This window comes from Xenopus laevis, chromosome 7L (genome assembly GCF_017654675.1).
Source record: "Xenopus laevis strain J_2021 chromosome 7L, Xenopus_laevis_v10.1, whole genome shotgun sequence".
Lineage (NCBI taxonomy): Eukaryota > Metazoa > Chordata > Amphibia > Anura > Pipidae > Xenopus > Xenopus laevis.
Window position 1 is genome coordinate 33,875,145 of NC_054383.1, and position 22,643 is coordinate 33,897,787.

Sequence of the window (22,643 nt, forward strand, 5' to 3'; positions counted from 1 at the left end):
TGGACTGGCAATAGGGTTGCCACCTTTTAAAATAATCTTCACCGGCAGGTGGAGGGGGCAGGGTTAAAGGGTGGGGCCGTGACGTGCTATTGGCTGGCCGGGGTGTGACATCAAAGGGGGTGGAGCCAAATGTGGGAATTTGGCAAGAAGCCCAGGAAAAAAGGTGAGTTTTGAGCAGGCTGGGAGCAGGCCACAGGCTTTTTTTAGGTGTATTACAAATTTACCGGCAGCTACATTGCCTGTAAATTTGTAATACCGGCCCAGCCTTGGCTGGTGTTTTACCGGCTAGGCCGCTAAAATACCGGCTGGGTGGCAACACTAAACTGGCAATCTGTGGGTTCTGGCAAATGCCAGAGGGGCTGCTGTAAGTTGCCACAGAAAGTGGCTATTAAGTGGGCTGGTGGGGTCTGTTTGGGCCTCTGTGTACTAGGAATGACAGGGCCTATTTTGAATCCCAGTCCAGTCCTGTACAACACTATACAACATCCGCAGAAGAGCTCTACACACATTGCACTGACATGTACAACTGCTTGGGTTACTACAAGGACACTTTCATCTTTAATAAACTACAACTCCCAGAATTACTTAGGGGCGGCGCCCTGAACGCTTCCGCGTTCACTGAGAATGTGACGTCATCGCGTCAGTGGAACGTCTTCGTTTAGATTCCAGGTCCTATCAGTAAAGCGGAAAGCAGCCGCCCTAAGCCACGGAGCGTTGTACCGAGACTCGGTGGCGGCCCCTGCACCGCTCCCGGGGGGCGTCGCCTCCTGTAGGCCGCTGAGGGTGGGCGGGGCAGCAAATGGTTGGGCCGGAGGATGCCGGACAAGGTGCGGTGTATCGCTGCGGAGAGGAGCGGCATGGACTGACAGACGGGGCAGACGAGGGAGAGGGAGACGCTGGGGACAGGCAGCCAGACGTTCTCCCGCTCTATATCAGCAGGCCGGTCGTGAAAATGACCAATGGGGACCTGAAATACCTAGCCAAGGGAGGAGCAGGGGAAGGAGAGATGCCCAGCGCTGAGGCAGCGGATTTACATTCCCTCCCCATCCATAAGGAGGATGTGAACCAGCCCAATGGAGGATTACTAGTGGGCGACGCTACCAGATCCCAGGGATGTGCATGTCACGGCCAGTGCTGCAGCCGGACTGATGCTGTCTCTTCACCGGGGACTCCGCCAGGCAGCTCCCCCGCATCCAGCTCCAGCTCATCTCCTGTCAGCGCTCGCACCGTAGCCGGTTACTTTGTATCGGAGGAGGCTGATCGCTTCCGCTTCCTGGACGTGAGTCGCCAGAGCTCTAGCAATACGTTTGAGGGGAGCCGGCGGCAGAGCGCCCCCGATAATCTGGTTGATGGACTGTCTCTCCCAGCGGAGAGCCCGGGGACTGCGGAGCAGGATGGGGAGAGACCGTGGAAGATCGGAATTGCCGAATTCTTCTCTAGGTAAGAGTCGAGAGGGGACCGCTCCCTATTGGCTGGTGCCGTTTCCATGGCAACGGGGCACAGTCACGTTTGATGTGTCAGTCCATGGGGTCCAGCCTTTGATAGTGATAGTACAAAGTAATAGCAAAGGCCCAGCTACACAACAAGCCCATAGTCGGTGAAGTATATCCCTAGTGTCCAGCCTTTCATCAGTGGCAGCTATTGTTGGACTGCTGTGTCATCGTTTTACAGTTATCTTTCCCCTTTTCATATAGATAGCATTTAATTTTCAGCACCAATTAATAGCACATAGTTCAATTTGGGCCCCCTGAGACCCATGGATCACGCATCTCTTGGGGTATTACCTGTAACCTTCTGGTTGTGACCCTGCCATTGAGGAGGACTTGCAAATTCCCAGTGTTTTCTAAGATATTAATTATTATTTTATTCGTTATAAACTTCCACCCATCTCCACAGCAGCTGCTCTCCTCTCTGCATTGTGTTGCTGGGGCTGCGTCAGATTCTTGCTGAGCAGAGAGAGAACTACCATGCAGTTTGGAGCAAGTGCACTTTGTACCTATCAGCAGGACCGCCATCAGAAATTGCAGGGCCCCATATGACAAAATTTCCTGGGGCCCCTGGGCTGCACCCACCGCTAGCCGCCCCACCCACAGGTCCGCCCCCCATCCCACAGGTCCGCCCCCCACCACACAGTAAAAAAAACAAAAAAAATATTGGTGGCTAGGGTTCCCACATGTTAATAAAAAATAAAAAGTTATTGGTGGTCAGGGCCCCCCATAAAAAAGCATTTGTGGCCAGCCCCCCCCCATTAAAAAATATTGGTGGCTAGGACCCCATATGAGAAAAAAAAATTGGTTGCCAGGCCCCCCTCCCCCACATTATGAGAAAATTGGTGGCCAGGGCCCCTTAAACGTCCATGCCTTCCCAAAGTCAGCAGCTCTCAGAAAGATGGGGGCCGTCTAATCAAGTAAGTGTGACGTGGCCAGGCCCCCCTTACCCTCGGTGCCCCCTACAACTCTCCCCCCTGCCCCCCCGATGGCTGCCCTGCCTATCAGGTAAAATAACACACAGTAAATCTGTCCGTTCATGTCCCAATTTGCTTAAACATGTTGTCTGATTTCAGCCATACGACTTGACCATCTGGGCATGTGTTCCAGGTCGGAGGTGGGTTTCAGGAGATCATTATGAGAGTCTGTCAGATCACAGATTATCTGTCCTTTGCATCATGTCAGTGGGTCCATCAGCCGAGGAGGAAGTGAAAAGAAGCTGCAACTTCTGTTCACTTCCTGCATTCCTGATCATTCAGGCTATTGGCCTGAAGGAATGTAACAATGGTAGGTGGCAATGCTCTTCTATGGCCCTTTATTTCCAAAAGCTACCTCTGCGAGAGCTCTGCTCAGTGCTCTGAAAAGAAAGCCGACCAGCAGCATATGTACAGAGAGGAACAACGCTGTGGGGTAGTGGGCGTGGCAGTACTCATTGATATCTTGGAAATGATTAATACTTTTTGATTATAATACAAAAAAAATTGTAAGGGCTATTCCACACGGGGAGATAGCGACGCGTTTGCGGTCGCGGCGACAAAGCGCCGCGACAGTCGCCGCGACCGGCGCAGGCGACAGTTTTGTATGGGCGCCTATGTAAAAACGCCTGTGCTAACCACACGAGGCGATGCGCTTTTCAACAGTCGCCTGAAAATGCCTCGCCAGGCTTTTTCAGGCGACTGTTGAAAAGCGCATCGCCTCGTGTGGTTAGCACAGGCGTTTTTACATAGGCGCCCATACAAAACTGTCGCCTGCGCCGGTCGCGGCGCTTTGTCGCCGCGACCGCAAACGCGTCGCTATCTCCCCGTGTGGAATAGCCCTAAATGTGCTTCAGAAATAAGATATCAAACAATTGCTTCAAATTATCAATTATAGATCCTTTAGCTGATATGCAGTTGCAACTTAGTCCTCATGCATAGTCACAGACCTTTGGAATAATGTTGCCCTACTGATTGGGCTGTAATGTGTAGTTTCTGGGTAAGGACTAATCAGACTTTGATCCCAGACTGTGATCTGAATGAGTGTTGTGTTAATTGCAGCATACTTTAGTTTTGATCTAATTCAGCAGTTGAATCAACAGTCCTATTCAATTTGCATCTAATAGAGTAATTTGATTGTAACATTAGATTTTGACTAGGGAAAGAAAAAGTAATTATTTGTATAGCCCTTTTCCCCCACAGGACTCCCAGGGGACTCTGGGGCAATCGGATGTATTGGGGGCATTTAACATAAAAAAATAGTGATCTGGGTTTCCTTGACCTTTAAAGGAACCCACCACCCCAAAAATAGATATAACAAAAAAGCTTTAAATGTTATTTGTAAATGTAATTGAAGTCAAAATCATTTTTGATTATCACACTATGCTTTCAGGGTCTGACTTTTAAAATATTGTTGCAAGAGTAAGGTCTGCTATAGGCAGGTTAGACTAAGGAGTCCAGAGAATGTAAACAGCCACTAAAATACTACTTTTAACAGAAATTACATTTACAAATAACGTTGAAGTTGAAGTATTACAATTTCCCAAATGAAATAAGGTTAGAACAATATTCTAATATCATGGCATACCAAACCAATATACTTTTTTTAATACATATAAAAGCAGTTAGGTACAACCCAGAGGCAGATGTGCTATAGTCAGCATATGTTACAGGAGAGCACAATCTTGCCTACCAAAATCCGTTTAGAATAAAATGTGAATTTACATTAAATACAAGTTACAAATAATATTTGAATATTTTCACGTTTTCAAAGGCCATAATACGTCTGGGCATTTATCCTTTCCTCTGCCCCTTTGGTTATTCTGTCACAGTCATAGTGCTGTCATAGTGTATTACAATTGATTGCTCTAGTCTAGAAAGATGCTGTATCCAAGCTCATGAAAAATAGCCAATTGCATTAGTGACATGAGATATTGAAACTTGTGAATATACATATTTTGGAATAATCTCATACACCCAAATTGAAGCGCTAGACAATTAAAGCTTATCGTGGATTTGCTCCTTCTTGGATAAAAACGAACTAAGGGATGTGAAAATGGCACCAACTGAGTGGGAATAACCTGACAACTGATGCTTATGACCGCATACCATACCACATACGTTGTTTCTGAAGGGGTCTGCTGCATCAAGGGAGGATATAATTCTAAAATTTCATTATATGAATGTTTTTTCACTTTCATAAACCTCTGATTAGTTGTAGATCGTTTCCTGTCCAGTACTGAATATATCCAGCATATTTTATAATTGCCGTGCTGGCATTTCTTTTGCCATAATAAACTTTATTATAACAGTCATTCTGCTAATAAATCCTTTTAGGTATTATATTTCTGCAGTGCTATAAACAACAGGATATGGGAAGGATATTGGCCATTTTGGTTCAAATGCCCTGTTATTAAAATAATTTAAAAACCGTATGAAAATGAAAGGAACTACTATTTTTAAATACTTAATGATTGAAAGAAATTGACCTCATCAGCTCTTCTGCCTTATTAACATGTTAGCACCCTAGATGTTGCCACATATAATTAAGTAGCCAGAGAAGTGGAACTTGTATATCATGTCCTAGAAATATGTGGGCCTGGAGGGATAGCTTAACAGCTAGTTCCAGCTAGCCATCTGACCCTAATTTAGAAATTGAAAGTATTCTGCATCCTTGAAAGCCCTGACATCCTTGTATAATCACTTTTCTCCTAATTTGCACCAAATGTCATAGGTCTCATGCTTAAACTTGTCCCTTCATTTTAAGCTTTTTAGCTTCATTTTTAAAAATTTAGATTATTTGATTATAGTGGAGTCTATGGGAGCTGGCCTTTCGGTAATTCAGAGCTTTATGGATAACGGATCCCATACCTGTATAGTACAAAATAGTTGTAAGTTACCTTTACCTTGTTAGTATTTTTGTATATAGTGAATAAAGTACCTTCTCTTGTAAAATATTATAATATTATTTATTTACCGAGGAGTTCAATGACCATATAAAAACACAAGGCTGAAGGCTGAGTGTTTTTATACAGGTCATGGAACTCTGAGGTGACTTCTAATATCCTCATATTTTGCAACAAGGTGTACTTTATTTATTATAATACACAAGTTTCAGTGAGTCATGTGACAGAAATGATATCTCTAAGCTCCAATTATAACGATGACATCACTAAGCACAGTTTATAAGGAAATAATTTACAGGATATTCCTTGCTCTTGTGTATTATATAATGAATAAAATACCCCCTCTTGTAAATTATAAGTTACCGAGGAGTTTCATGACCATATAAAAACACGAGGCCGAAGGCCAAGTGGTTTTTATACAGGTCATGGAACTCAGAGGCAACTTGTAATATCCTCATATTTTGCAACTGGGGGTACTTTATTATAATACACAAGTTTCAGTAAATCATGTGGCAGAAACGACATCAGAACTCACCGTTTATAACTGATGACATCAGAACTCACCTTTTATAAGGATATAATTTACAAGATACAAGAAAGAAAGAGCATAGTAATTCTATGCAACTTCTCAAGCCAGTGATTGGTATGCCTTTCCCTTTTAAGAAGCGATTTATCTTACTGTCAGGAACTTCCTAGACAGGACATCTGTGCCCCCTCTACCATTTGTGCATATTGTTTTCATGACTTGCTGAGTCTCTGAATCTGACCAGGTGGTTAAAAATGCTTGCCTAAAGGACTATAATGACTTGATATATGAATCTATTTAATTCCTTATGACAGTTCAGTGAACCTCAGACTAATCACTTTATCTCCATCTGCCTGTCATCTGAACTTAGTTAATAAGCTATTCACTGGATCTGTGTTATTGCTGCTTGGCCACTAGCATTCACCCACTGTGACCTTTTGCCTAGGTGGGGAAATCAGGGCAAGAAAAACTGTCTCAGATAATGCTGAAGTAATGCTGACTATAGTCATGTACTGCAGAAAAACAAATTTTCGCTTATTTTGTATCTTACATGGTGCATCTAATTTCATTCTGCCCAGAGTTTGTTTTGTTTTTTAGATTTTTAGAATAGGTCAACATTTATTATCATTAACTCACTCTGTAATTATGTTAGGGTGGCTTTATATGTGACAGCTAGTAAGATGTTATAAGTATCGTTTAACCCTTTGTGGCGATGTTAGTGTGTCTGCAGAGTTTCTGCAGGCTGAGAGAAGGGGATTCCTTCCGTAGCACCTATTTATCTGCACTGAAAAATACAGCTTCGGAGCGGAGATTGGCCCAAATGCAGGTATTTTAAGACCAACTTCTACTTAGTGTACCTTCACTTAGATGGAAGCTGTACTTTTCAGATTTACTGAGATGCAGAAGAGAGCATATCCACGTCTCTCCGCCTGCAGAAAAAACACAGGCAGATAACGGCAGAACCAATGCTCCATGTGCCCTTGCCCTAATGGCGATCTGGTAAAGCACTGGTACCCATAAAAATATTTTTTTTTCCTGCACAAGGGTAACAATTCATAGAAAAATAAAATAAATAAATAAAAAAAATATATATACACACAGACACTCACACACACTCACACTCTCAAACTAGAAAACTGGTTAACCTAGAGTCCCTACTGGCATATATGTAGATAGAGCCATCCACAATTCAAAATTCAAATCACTCAAATGAGGATTGTCACCATGGTTGATGTCAACCTAACGTTTGCCGACCACACACTATGCTAGCCATTTCTACATACTGAACTGAAAAGTATGTTGGGTGTCAGCCTGGACAGTTGAGCCTCTGTATCTGTTTGATTAACTACATACATTAGAAATTATCCTTTATAGAAACTTTCTTGAAAAACTCTTTTAACAGTAATAACATTTGGTTAATATACTGGTAAATTTGGCTAAGAAATACTTAAATACTTAAAGGCATGGTTCACTAGACTAGCCCATGCAGTAAGGTGTAGCCCATCTTTTGAAAATTCAGGGACATGTTATCACTGACTGGTTTGGTTAGAAAAGGCACTATTTGCATATAGAAGCACATTAGCCTCACATCTTAACATCGCAATATAATTTAAATTGGTAGTGATCATTTTTTCTTTTAATTGGACAAACGAAGAATCGAGTTCATCTTTCAGGGCTGCAGATAGTAAAAGGTTTATGGAACAGATTAAGTTCTCTTTTATCCCGGCTGCATAGTTTCTGGTTTAGTTCATGGAAGATGGTGTTGTTTTGACACATGGTTTTACTCAGTGTTCTATGGGAGGAAAGAAAGAGGAAATAGCTGTGGCAGATCACATGCATTTTAAAAGAAGAAAGCACATGCCAGTCTCCTTAAATGAACGGCTATTTGTTACTTCTGATTGTTTTCAATATGAATATAAATCTATAAACATACTATTAGTATTGAGCTGAATATGGATGGGATTTGGCTGCAAACCAAATATAATTTTCTATACTTATAAACTAATAAAAATGGGATTTCTTTATTATTTTTGTTGCAATAAATAATTAATTAATCCATCCTCCGAGGTAACACTAAAGTACGGATTGTGCTTAAAGGGGATCTAAACTGAAAATATGAGCTGATTTAAATTTACTCGGAGTGCATCTCTGAACTACTTTACAGTTAGCATTCGTTTTCTATTTTTAGCAGTTTCTGATATATGAAGGGTTCATATGTAATCTGTAAGGAGGATCAGTGCACCAACTTGCATAGCACAGTCTATGAATTAAATTAGCACTTTTAGTGTAAATTCGTAGTACCCACTAATAACAACTGGCACACAACTGACTCTATTGTATAAATGTTACAACTATGCAATTTAATCCACGTGGGACACGTATGTAAAAGCTTTACAAAAAACTTTTATCCCGAATGCTCCGAATTACGGAAAGGCCATCTCCCATAGACTACATTTTAAGCAAATAATTATAATTTTTAAAAATGATTTTCTTTTTCTCTGTAATATTGAAATATACACTCACAGGTCATTCATATGTACATATATATTTTGTGGGAATTCACTCAAGTGGCAGACTTGGTAATAACCTTTCATTTTTAATGTAAAAGGTCAAGTCAAGTGAATTTTATTGTCATTTCAGCCATATACATAGTAGAAATGAAATAACGTTCCTCCAGAACACATGGTGCTATACATAAGACAATACTGGGTTCATCAAGTGTGGGTTATTGATGTGAACAATCCTAGCAGGTACACAGTCCCGCTGGGAAAGGTGGACATAAAAGGTAGAAATACATTTGTGTAAAGTATTAAAGAGGTTTTTTTTTTGTTCCCTTTTCAGTTAAAAGGGTAACTTTTTAAACAGAAATCAGTCTGTTTTAATAAGCGAGAAGTAACCGTACATAACAAGTTACAGCAATTAATTGTTTCCCATTAAAGGAGTGGTTCACCTTTAAGTTAATGTTTAGTATGTTATAGAATGACTTAATCAACTTTTCAATTGGTGTTCATTATCGATTTTTTTTAAATGATTTGCCATCTTCTTCTGACTCTTTCCAGCTTTCAAATAGGGGTCTCTGACCCCCATTTAAGAAAACAAATGCTCTGGAAAGCTACACATGTATTTTTATTACTACTTTATATTACTCATGTAGGCAGGACATTTCCTATTCATATTTCAGTCTCTTTTTCAAATCAAGGTATGGTTGCTAGGGTCATTTGCCCCCCCTCCCGGTTAAAAAGTTAAAAAAGTGGCAACTCTATCTACCACTGAGCTATTGTCAGGACTACCAGTTAGAGCTGTGTTAGACTATGACTATGATTAGAGATGGGCACATTTTTCGCTGCGGAAATTACGCCCATAGACTTCTTTTTGACTCCCATAGGCTTTAATGGGTGTCTGCGACATTTTGCCGGCAATACATTTTTGGCGAAACGAAACGGGTCAAATCCGCGCATCCCTAACTAAGATCTATGTGAGAAGGAAAGGTTAAAACTATGTTATGAGAAAGGCCTATGTAAATACACGCAGTTAGGGTGGTGGCACACTGGGAGATTTAGTCGCCTGCGATAAATGTGGGAGAGATGATCTCTACATGTATGGCCACCTTAACACACTCAGTGCTGCTGTCCTGTGAAATGAAGCACCCCAGTCCTTTCCTTCTATTGTTTACACATGGGCTTTGGCATCAGATTTCCTTCTCCCAGCCCCAGGCAGAAGCCTCCTCCTCCCCCTGCCTTCTTCCTCAAAAGAAACAAGGAGGCAGCAGAGATGCAAGCAGGGAAGTTACAGTAAGACAAGGTGCTGGTCCCAGCGTTTAAGTTCAGAAAGTGTATCGCTGTGAATTCCTAGGAGTCTGTGTCACTCTCCCAAAAGTATAAGATACTGTAATAAAGTTGGAATAAACCGCTTCAAATCAGTATTTTCAAACTGCATGTGTTTTTTTTATTAGCAGTGCAAAACAGTGTTGAAACACATGCAGTTTGAAAATACTGCTTTTGAAGCTGTTTATTCCAACTTTATTACAGTAGCAGGGAAGTTACGTTACACCGAATTAATATGGCAGCTGCTATCTTAAACAGAGAAAGGTTCAATAGCTGTTTACTTGGGTATGGTAAAGACAATGCCACATTTTACTGATACTGTGGGGCACATTTACTTAGCTCAAGTGAAGGATTAGAATGAAAAATACTTCGAACTTCAATGTTTTTTTTTGGCTACTTCGCCTATCAAATTGGCTGCTTCGATTACGACTTTGATTCGAACTAAAAATCGTTCGACTATTTGACCATTCGATAGTCGAAGTACTGTCTCTTTAAAAAAAACTTCAACCCCCTGCTTCGCCACCTAAAACCTACCGAGGTGCAATGTTAGCCTACGGGGACCTTCCCCATAGGCTTTCTAAGTAATTTCTGATCGAAGGAAAATCATTAGATCGATGGATTAAATTTCTTTGAATCATTCATTAATTTTTTCCTTAGATCGAAGGATCTAACGAAATGCGGTAAATCCTTCAACTTCGATATTTGAAGGATTTTACTTAGATGGTCGAATATCGAGGGTTTATTAACCCTCGATATTCAACCCATAGTAAATGTTCTCCTTAGACTGCGGAAAAGCACAGGCCGAGAATCAGCCTGTATTCTGCAATCTGCCCCTTACCTTGCCTGCACCCAAAACCATTGCTTTGGGTTAGGTGCAGGCAAACACAGGCAGATGCATTGGTTCCCGTGCAGGCAGAGTAAGGGGCAGATTGAGGCAGGGGACTTACCTATTTTTTTTTTTAAGAATTGTGGTTTTTGTAAGATAGCAAATATCCTATTTATCTTTCCATGAACAAATCAAATTTGTATAGTGTACAGCAATGTCTCTCTTTAAGGGTTAGTTCACAGGAGGAGATTCGGGAAACTAATCACCTCTTCTTCTGGCCAACAAACTCCCTGAACTTCGGAAAACAAGGCACTGCGTGTGCTTTAGCGCAGATGACTTTTCATTATAGCGGATGGGAAGACACGCGGAGGCAGTTCGGGGAGATTGTCGCCCAGTAGAGGCGATAAGTCCACAGGCGACAAAATCTCCCCAAATCTCCTTTATAAAAAAAATCATGGCTGCATTTGTTCACCTTAAAATTGGGTTGTATGGCTTTTTTTTCTGAACAGTTAACTGCTTATTTCATTGAATAAATCTGTTTTTTTTCTTCCCAGGAATTTTTTTTCTAAAAGAACAAAAGACCTTAAATCCTCATCGAGTGTACCTGGTTGGAAGTTGTTTGGTAAAGTACCTCCAAGAGAAACTATTCAGAAGGACTCAAAGATAATTCAGCAGGTAAGTGTGTTTTTGTCTGTGTCGGTGAGTTAGCTGCCAACATAATTAATACTTCTGTAGACTTGAGGGTCCGCAAGTGTTTTTGTCCTCTTTATAACCTTATTTAGACACCTGAAAGAAAAGTTTTATCTTTTCAAAGAAGTATATTAGTCATTCATGCCACTCCCTTAATATCATTGTGTCCTAATTTTGTTTGCTTGTATTGCATCTGTTCTCTGCTGACCTGCAGTCATTTAGTTTTAACCATTATTTGAATGAACAGTTAATTTTTTTAAAATATGGGTTTATAAAAGCACAGCAAGAAAAAAATCACTGTACTTTTCAAATATAACCTCTCAAAAATGAAATAGCTTTGTTTATTAATATACAGGTATTAAATCTATTATACAATTTAAGCTTGTTTTAATAGTTTTACTTGGTTATAACATAGGTAAATTATATTTTCATATTTTAATGTATGATGGTAGAACATTATTTGTAGAATTACCCAGTGGAAACATGCTTATAGTCCTGATGCAAGCTAAAGAAACAATACTCTAGCACATCAAATACATATGTTCTGACATGAGTAAGAATAAAATTGCTCTAACAGTGGTTTGATAATTGAGAATTTGTAGCTGCAGCAGATGTAAATTCGATGTTTCCCCGGGCCTTTTGAGAAATGTGATATCTGATTACACTAGAACTGATTTATGGACAGAAAAAGAAGCATTCCAAAAATGCTGTGGTGGACCCTATGTGTGTAATTCCATAGCATACCCAGTTATCCAAAACAAGCTTTTCTCATTGGTTTGAAATGGGAGACGTGCTTACCTTAGAGGTACCTTGACAAATAATTTTGCTTTTCCTCTATTTATAAAATAATGAAACCAATATAGAATGGTTTTCTTATACTTAGGAATCATTAAAGTAAAAGATAAGTCATCTATTTGGAACAACATTCTAGAATAATTGCTCCTATCCACCAACTTCTAAAGTTTTGCAGTTTTCCACAGGTATTAATGATTTAGCTCTAAGCTCTAACATCTCATACTTAAGAATTCAAGTGTTCAGAGCTGCTTTGATAAAGGTGTCATTTCTCTGACTGCTGGAAAAGTGCTGGATTCCCCAGTTTGATATGTATTTATAAATGGGCTCCTTAACAAGCCTCCGTAATTTTTTTTCCCAATTAATATGTGGTCTTACCTGCTTGCATATTACTGATTCAGGGACCATGTTGCTTCATGAAGTCTGCAAAGTGTAAATGTTAGGAATAAAGGACCGTAGGATAAAAGATAATGAGGAAAACATGCTAAAGACAGCCTGGAGTTACGTTCATTCCAAAAAGGAGGTGGACAGTGAGTTAGAACATTTAACTAGCAGACAATTAAAGTGGTGTTTCACCTTTAAGGCAACTTTCAGTATGTTACAGAATGGCCAATTCTAAGCAACTTTTCATTTGGTCTGGGGAGGACACTATATACAAGACCTTAGTCATAAGGTCATGTAAGTCATAGGAAAAAATTTGTTTGAAATTCAAATCTGACATGGGGCTACACATGTTATTTTCCCAGGTGCCCTCAGTCATGTGACTTGTCACTCTTTACTTCTGCACTGCAAGTTGGAATAATATCCCCCCCCCCACTAGGGTTGCCACCTTTTCTGGAAAAAAACACCCATATATTTATATTTTTTCCCTATTAATAGCATTGGGATCAACCATTTTTACTGGACAGGCCAACCTACTTCCCACCCAGCAGCCCTTCAGCAGAGCAATGCGAAGGTAACAAGATAACAGCTCCCTGGTAGATATAAGAATAAAAAAAAATTCAAGTCCCACTGTGACTCCTCCAGTAGCAGAAACAATAGCTTATCGAAAGCAATTCCGTTGTGAAGTGCTGGCTCATTCTGAAAAGCACAGGATTAGGCACAATGACCTGAGATGGCTGCCTACAAACCAATATTACAATTAAAAGAAATACATTTATTGGGTCACAAATGAAAATTTAAATAACTTGGTTCACTAATAACCTAGTTGCAATGTACACTGTGTAATTTAGTCATATAAAACCATAAAAATCATGTCTATATCCCATTAATGTCCTGGAAATTTCACACCTAAATATCATACTCTGATGAATCACGTCATCTCCATAAGGTAACCATAATTCCCTACAGTGCCTTCGCTTACTAGAACATCTGCTGCTGTTGGAATATTTAAAACACAGATGTTCACCCATTGCATACTGTGGAGTAGTGATGTGCGGGCTGACCGGAGGGGGGGTTCGGGCTGACCCCTGGACAAAATGCGCGACCTAGTGCTTCCGGCGCGGGAATTTATAGACTTCCGCCTGCCCCGCCTCGTCCCTTTTGTTACGTCACTGCGGGGCGGGCGCTGGTCTATAAATAAAGGAGAGCAGCGGGCCCAGGTCGGGTGCGGGTAGGGAGCGGGCGGGTCGGGTGCGGGTTGAGATTCTCGACCTTCACATCACTACTGTGGATTGCCTGTGCTGTATTTTTGCTATTTGTTTTATATGGTCTTATGATTTCTTGTGGGGTGTGTGATCTGGATTTTATTTCGAAAAAAGTGTTCAGCAGGGGTTTGCTAAGCCATTTGATAAGGAATTCCATTGGCTGAAAGTCACGACATGTAGGACATTTTGATCATCATCACTTCTAGCAATGGTTGTGCTTGCCATAGTTTTCACAATGACATTAACCTCTGTTTATTATTTGAAAATGTTCTGATGAGATGGGTTTCGTCAGCACTCATGCTGACCAGTACTGTGGTGCATATGCCATAATGGTACAAATAATTACCTCTAGCTGAAGAATGTTTAGGTCCTGGGGTTTTCCAGATAAGGGTTCTTACCATTATTTGTATCACCATACTTAAAGAAACAGTTCAGTGTAACAATAAAAACTGCGAAAATAGGTAGGCTGTGCAAAATAAAAAATGTTTCTAATATTGTTAACGAAAAATTTAATCTATAAAGGCTGGAGTGACTGGATGTCTAACATAACAGAACACAACTTCCTGCTTTTCAGCTCTCTAACTCTGAGTTAGTCAGTGACTTTAAGGGGCGGCCACATGGGACTTAACTGTTCAGTGAGTTTGCAATTGATCCTCCGCATTCAGCTCAGATTCAAAAGCAACAGTTATGACCCATGGCCCCCTCCTCTAGTCACTGATTGGTTACTTCCTGTTAACCAATCAATGGAAACCGAGAGAGCTGCAAAGCAGGAAGTAGTGTTCTGGCTATTCTGTTACACATCCTGTCACTCCAGCCTTTATACATTACCTTTTTGGCTAACAAACTATATAAAAAACATGTTTAATTTTGCACAGCTCATCTATTTACCCAGTTTTTATTTTTATACTGAGCAATTCCTTTAAGCCTATAAGGATCAATTATACCTTATTTTAGATCAAGTACAAGGTATATTTTTATTATTACAGAGAAAAAGGAAATCATTTTTAAAAATGTGAATTGTTTGATTAAAATGTAGTGTCTAAACCTGGACCCCGCTCCCTGTATTTAATATGATGGTCAACAGCATCGCCCTACATCCAGTTTCCCCGTAGAAAGTGTGTAAATTGTCGGCCAGCATTGGGTCCCTGACCAGAAAATGCCATTCCTTTCTCATGAACATTGCAAAAATGCTTCCTTTCCTCTGTCTTTCTTCCTCTTAAACATTGATGCAGGCCGTTACCCTCCACAGGTTTCACTACTGCAGTTTCCCAGAGTCTCATCTCCACCTTCTGCAATCCATCTTTACTGCTGCTGCTGCCAGTATCATCTCATATATGTATCTAAACCTCTCATTCCTTATCCTTACTGTAGTCTCTCTCCTGGTCAAGTATCGCATAAAGTACAAAATGATCGTCCTGCCCATCAAAATATATGTACCGTTTCCTCTGATCCTCTCTATATCTGCCTTCATCTCCCCATCTTGGATCAGTCTGTTGAATATACACTTAATCACACAAGAGCAAAGTTTCATGCAAAATTCTTCATCTTCATCTTCCATGAGACAAATTCCTGCACCAACTCTGTTCACAGATCTTCTTACTACTACATCTTAAAGTATGACATACACTACAATAAGCTTTAGTGCTTTTAAAGTAAAATAAGCTTCAGTGCTTTTGTGGTGATAACATACCTGCCAGCTCTTCACTTTGAAAAACTGGGATGCTTTAGGTCATGTTCCTATTTCCTTTAATCGTAGCAAGTTATGCCCAGATATGCCCTGGTTTATTTTTGAGCACATACTGTATGTAAGATACAGATATACAGAAGTCTACAGAAGTGTCAGAGTATGAATCTTTTTCATAAAAATTGGATGCGTGTGGATGAGTTTCTTCCATTTGCAGATACTGAACTGACAGATATAAATCTGTTTAAAGTTATCAATACCAGTTTTGGATTAAGTTATATATTTTTAGAATGTTTTTCAAAATTTAGTCTTCATGATCTTAAATATATATAATTAGGGATGCACTGAATCCACTTTTTTGGATTCGGCTGAACCCCTGAATCCTTTGCAAAAGATCGACTGAATACTGAACTGAATCCAAATCCTAATTTGCATTGGGAAGGGGAAAATATGTTTTTATTTTTCTGACAAAAAGTCAGAATTTGCATATGCAAAGTCGAATTTGGTTCGGCCCGGGAAGAAGGATTCGGCTGAATCCGAATCCTGCTGAAAATGGCCGAATCCCGATCGAATCCTCGATTCGATATGATCTGTTGGCATTCTGTGCTTCTTTGCTATGGTATTTCTAATAATGCCACCAATGACTGTATCAGTTGACTTACAGTGTAAAATGAGAAGTCCAAAAGTCACATAAGTTATACAAAATGTTGTAGGAGTCCCATAAGAAGTAAGTTATATGTAATTAAAGTCATGTAAGAGAGGTCGTATAAGTCTTGTACTGTACATATAAGGATTGTCACTTAATAAGTGGATTGCTACTTCTAGCACTGAATAAAGTACCTTTTCATTGTCATAAATGGGAATGATTCCCAAATGTGTTCTGCTCATTTTTGGGGATATAATCTTTGGATTCCCATGGTGCTTCCTAGCAATTAAATCGGTTTTCTGGCTTATAAAACTTATCCTAGCTGTCTGGAAAATCACTTTGAAAGGAAACGTTTAACAAATTGACACGTCTGTCAAAGCTGATTATCAGTGTCCGTTTGTGTTGCATTGTTCAAATCATGCTTTGACCTTTCCTAAAGGGTAATAGTGATGCACCCCTCCAAATCCCAGCTCCTGCTTGGGTATCATGTGAGAGGACAAAAGATTTGGATACTTATTTTTCATGCTGGAATGAATCATTCAAGCATAGTATATTTTTCAAGTTGCTTGTAACATTTCCCAGGAGGTAGGTATCATTACCATTTAACTCAAGTTGATAAATCACCCGCAGAATGTTTAATTCAGGTTGTTTTAATTGTACATTATTATTGATTCCATGATTGTATATTTTTTCCTTTTTATTTTAACATTCATTTGTCCTGATCTCTCACTAAGGCTTGAATTCTGTTTTTCCCATTAGGATGACAGTTCTGGCAGCTTATCGTCAGTCTCCACGCCAAATCTATTAAACACAGGGGTATGGAATTTAATATGTTTCTGTCCTAGTCATGCTGCTCCATGCATGGGCCGTCAGAATAGTATTTGCATGGAATATTCACCAAAGCATGTTTACTAAGATCCAACTCATCCACGCCCATTATTAGCAATTAATGCTCATCTTCATGTCATGTGCATCATTTAAACTAAAGTGTAAGGAAATTGATATTTAAGCAGTCATTAAAAAATACAATGACTTCTGTCTCTCATAGATATTGATGGAAGAAAGAGGATTAATGGGGACATTTAAGGGGTTATTTATTAAAATTCGAATCCAAAAAACTTGAAAAATTCAAGTTTTTTTAAACTATAAAATCCACATTTTTAGTGAAAAAAAAAAAGATTTATAATAAAAAATCAGAATCTGAAAAATTCGAATTAGCCTGAAAAGCCCAAAATATTTGGACTTTTCGGGGAGAAACCCCCCAAAAAATCATTTTGGGGTGGAAAAAAAATACAAAAAAACTTAGAAAAACAATTCAGATTTTTGCTCGATTTTATCCTGTGGTTTTCAGGATAAAAAAATTGGATTACCATAACTTAGTAAAATTTAAAAAAAAGAGTTCCTTTTTCTCTGTAATAACAAAACAGTACCTTGTACTTGATCCCAGAAAAGATAATCCATATGAGAGGAAAAGCAATTCTATCTGGTTTATGTATGTATAAATGATTTTTAGCACACTTAAAGTGCGGTAATCCAAATTACGGAAAGATCCCTTATCGAAAAACCCCAGGTCCCGAGCATTCTGAATAAGTCCTATACCTGTTCAAGGTACAGGTATGGGATTGGTTATCCGGAAACCCATTATCCAGAAAGCTCAGAATTACAGAAAGACCATCTCGCATAGGGGCAAATTCACTAACCTCCGAAAATTCACCAGTTAGGGAGCAAAGTACCACTAGAATCTATCTCCTTCGCTAGCGAAGTTACGCCGGCGACAGTTAGTAAATCTGCGAAGTTCTGAAATTTCCGCATTTTTGCCAGTGTTAGTCACTTTGCCCTTTAGTAGATTTGCCCCATGGACTCCTTTTTATTCAAATAATCCAAATTTTTAAAAATAATTTCCTTTATCTCTGTAATAACAAGAGTAGCTTGTACTTGATAATTTTCTATTTGATTTTTAATGTACGAAGATCCAAATTACGGAAAGATCTATTATCCATAAAAACCCCCAGATCCCGAGCATTCTGGATAATAGGTCCCATACCTGTGACCGGGAATTTATTAATACAGAGAAAGGAATCCTTTTTAAAAATGTAGAGGTATTTGATTAAAATTTATTCTATGAGCTTCTTATAACAGGTTACCAGATAAAGGTCCCAAACATGTATGCCATATATATTTTCGTTTTAAATAAATGGTATGCAGTGTGCGCTGGGTGAGACTATAAACTGTGCTCTATAGATCCGAAGAAAGGTATTTGTAACGGAGGAAGCCTGATTTCACAATAACAGATGTTGGTATGTAAAAATGCCTCACGTTTAGGGCAGTGGCACACAAGGCCATTCCAGATGCACAGATTTTTTTTTTTTTAATAGCTTGTGAGACAGTAGAAAATAACTTCATGGTATGGTAATCACAAGTTTGTATTTTCCTGTTTCTGTTGGCCTTTTCCTTTTGTAGAGCAAAGTCACATGGGGTGTTGGGTCACTGATGGAAAATCATGGTCCCTCATGGGCAATAAGCCCACTAATAAACCCTTTGAAAATACCTCTGTATTGCTGCCTATTCGATCACCAGTTGTTCTTTTTAAAGGACATGTAAACCCCCTCCACACAAATGTAATCAGAGAACATCCTCTTTGAAATCTTTAAATAACTGCCACTCTGGTTGTTAAAAGGTTAACAGTAAGGTTGCAGCATCCCCTTAATCACTTAGAAATCCTTCTCCTCCTCTAACCCATTTGGCCCCACCCTCAGGAATTTGCTTTGGCTGTTGATTTATGAGCATGTGCCGTTCTTCTCACAAAACACAACCTTTAGTCTAACTATGCCAATGAAGAGATAGCATTACTTGTTCCTTGTGGCTTGGGTGGGGAAAATATGCCCAACTTATATAGATATGCCCAACTTATATAGATGATAGAAAAAATGTAGAAGGAAAGAGTAAATCACCTCGGAGTGCCAAATGTTAGGCAACTTCCCAGTGATTATACTCATTACCTAAAACCCAGGCCGGTGCTCCTGTCGGGGTACTTCTCATTGAGACAGCAGTTTCCTGCTAATGAGGAAAAACAGACCAATGTAGCTGGTAATCAATTATAATCACTGGGCTGTGCCTAAGATTTGGATTTGACTTTTCCTTTACATTTTAGGTAACTTGTTAAATAGCAGGGATGGATGCTGCCAAAACCCTATGCAATACTAACAAAGCCCCCTTGTGTCACTCTGAAACCAAAAAGAAATGCATATTCAAGCATTTCTGCACCAAAAACCTGCCAAAGCAATAGCTCTGGATGCAGGCACATCATGAAGCTTTTTGGCATGTAGGCAGCTGATGCTCTGCCTGCAACAAATTATTCACTTTCAATTTATTTCTGCTCTGTCATGAATCTAATCTTTTCTTAACTCCATAATTTTCTAGTGTTGTCTTCTATTCTTTGTTGGCTAATGGTTTGACCAGATTGGCCTATCTAATTTTGTCACTTGCAATGACATATTATCACTCAATTCAAGTCCAGCTAGCTTTTTAACTCTCTTTTGAATAACTGCTTTGCTATCTGTGACTGTTGAAAACATTATGTTATGAAACATCTGGCAATATATCCCATAAAAATGTGGGGTAAAATTTGTGGTTATGTACAACCTCCATATGTTACAGGGAGTTAAATCATTGAATACAAGTGTATATTTCTAGGGAGTGTGTAGGACTGCCACAGAAATAATGGGACCCTATATTTAACAGGGCATTCCTATGAAGACTTCATCACTATTAGATCACTGCCTGTTGGGGATCTTTGGGTAATGGCCCCTAATAAGTACAATAAAGTTCTAAAACCACACATCAGTCCACCCAATGATGTCCCATGGCTCATCCAATCCATGCCCATTCTGGACACAAGCACCATCTTGGTTGTGGGACACAAAATGGACAGTCCAGCCTGTCTGGGCCATCTACTGCTATAGGGGCTTTGGCACCAGAGTGCCCTTGGAGTGTAATACAAGTCCCTGTATATTTTCATCCTTTGTCTTTGAATGAAACATATTTGGTAAATAAAAGGTGCTTACAATAACATATTGGTTACTTATAAGCTGTTTAAAGAGTTGTAAAGTGGTAGTGCAGAATAGACCCATTTCTTGGAAATTCAGGGGGTTTACGGACAGCTCCATTACAGTATAGTGGAGTTTGATTCCTACTATGAGGTGTGACATAGGGACCAATGCATGTGATATCAGTGTGTAATGATATTATTATGTACTTATATTTGTATGAGCATTGATATAAATACTACCTTAACTAACAATCTGTCTGAGCTCCCTGCTACTGATCTTGCAGTTTAGCAACCTCTGATTTACCCCAAATATCCTTTTGGGTTACCACCTAAACAAACTAAAAGAAACCTTCAATAAAATGCATCCAGTGTATTCATTTATAACATGTGGGTTCTATGAATTCCGCTATAAACCACAGCTGTTTCATTCATTAATCAGTGACCATACGCCTTCAGATATGAGGACTCTTGTAGCAAACTTGGAGAAATGAAGGGAGCATTTTATGAATTTTGCAGTCCTGCCTAACTGTGCTCCCGGTAACTAAGGGTGCGCTGCCTAGTAACGGCTGGCATTATGGTGAGGTACAGGGATTTAGTGTGCAGGGAGGCACACATCCACCATTGCCTGATATAAGTCCTGTATCACTCTTATGAAAAAATGGCTGTATGCTTCCAGTAACTAAGGACGTATTGCCTAGCAACGGCATGTGTAAGGGCGAGGTATGGACACTTGGTATGCAGAAATGCACACACTCGCCAATGCCAGATATAAATCCTACAAAAACTTAAGATTGCTTGCTAAAAGGGTATGGCATTTAAGGGTAATTTTACCTCTGCTTGATGTGACTTTTTGATTTGGCATTTTTCTCTTTCTGGTATAAGCCTACAATTTCTGTTATTCCTTTTTTCTAACTACTGTTAGATTTTTAGCGCATACATGTTTATGTCTGCTGCATTATATACACCCATGTCTGCATGCAGTTGCAACAGGTGACATGCCTGTAATCCACTGTAAACTTCCTCTGGTCGCTAGGCAACCACTTTTGGCGGAAGGACGTTGTGGGGGTGGAAACTAGGGGGGTTTAAATTCTGTCACACTACTGTGGATCTGGTTGCACTGTTTGATTCCTGACGAAGGTCCCTGTGGGGGACCGAAACGTTGAGCAAAATAAAAAGGGCAAACTCTCATCAGAATTCACTCAAACTGTAGTGGATGTTTAATAAATTGTAATCATAAAATCTTTTTATTATATTTTCCTTAGATTTTGGGATATATGTTGTAAATTAGGGTGCTTCATCAACCCGACATATTTTTTATTTAGCTGAAAACAGCTCCTCCGTGTCCTGTATCAGAATTGCGAATTGCTGGCTCATGCTAGAATCCGCCATCTAGAGCAGGTGAAACCCCTTGGTGCCTGTGTATTGGCCTTTAACCAGTCCGGTAATAGTGTTTTTTTTATTTTTTTTATAGGGAAACTATTTACCTGAACATTGCAGGTCTCTTTAAATGTATACAGGTATGGGATCCATTATCCAGAAACCCGCTATCCAGATAGCTCTAAAATTACAGAAAGGCCGTCTCCCATAGACTCCATTTTCTCTGTAATAATAAAACAGTAGCTTGTACTTGATCCAAATTATTTAATGTTTATATGATTTTCAAGTTAAGTTAAGGTATCGACTTCCAAAGAACCATTATCCAGAAAACCCCAGCACCCTAGTATTCGGGATTACAGGTCCCATACCTGTAACAATGTAATAATACCCCAATACCTTGAAAATCTAAAAAGAAGTGTTAATTCTAAAAGTGCTTTTAATAGCACTGAACAATTTTACGATAATTTCTAATTTACCCTATATGCCCCTCTAAATATATACACCATGTTCTCCTCAGGTGTTTGAAGATCCAAATTATGGAACCTGGATAACAGGTCCTATATATGTATCACATAAAACATATCCAGCATTCTGGATAACAGGTCCTATACCTGTATCACATAAAACAACCCATATGTAAAACAATGTTTCATATTCTTAAATCCTTTTACTGACGTTTTTAGCAAAATGTGCTATTGTGTAGTCCCATAAAGAAAAACTGCCATTAGAGTACTCTACTAAAATCTGCCCTGTGTTTACCAACATGCAAACTTTGTTTGATTTGCTGCACCAAACTTTATTGGAGTCTCTTAAACTACCACCTCCCATAAAATACTTGCAAGAACCTGTAGCTTGAAAATGGAAACTAGTTTGTTTTCCTTGTTTATCTAAAAAAATAAAAATAAATTAAAAAACATTCCAATTGAACTGATGTTGAACAAGCTGGCAAAGCTTGAAGGGGTAGATCACCTTTAAATGAACTTTTAGTATAATGTAGAGAGTGTTAGTTGGTTTTCATTTTCTATTATTGTGGTTTTTGAGTTATTTAGCCTTTTATTCAGCAGCTCTCCACTTTGCAAATTACCATAGCAACCATGCTCTGATTTGAATAAGAGACTGGAATATAAATTGGTGGGGGCCTGAATAAAAAGATGAATAATAAAAAAGTAGCAATAACTTACAGAGCAATTGTTTTATAAATGAGATCAGCGACCCCA

General features: G+C 39.4%; 1 protein-coding gene across 2 annotated transcripts in view; it reads left to right on the forward strand.

Moving 5' to 3' along the window:
• Positions 1-636: 636 nt before the first annotated feature.
• tbc1d12.L (TBC1 domain family member 12 L homeolog) overlaps positions 637-22,643 on the forward strand; it is a 61,372-nt gene continuing 39,365 nt past the window's right edge. The window contains exons 1-3 of one of the 2 annotated variants that reach the window (XM_018224225.2): positions 637-1,440; positions 11,098-11,218; positions 16,761-16,817. In XM_018224225.2, the coding sequence (XP_018079714.1) occupies positions 800-1,440; positions 11,098-11,218; positions 16,761-16,817 (819 nt within the window). In that variant the 5' untranslated portion in view covers positions 637-799. The remainder of the gene's footprint in view (positions 1,441-11,097; positions 11,219-16,760; positions 16,818-22,643) is intronic. The other variant, NM_001127752.1, reaches the window with a different exon arrangement.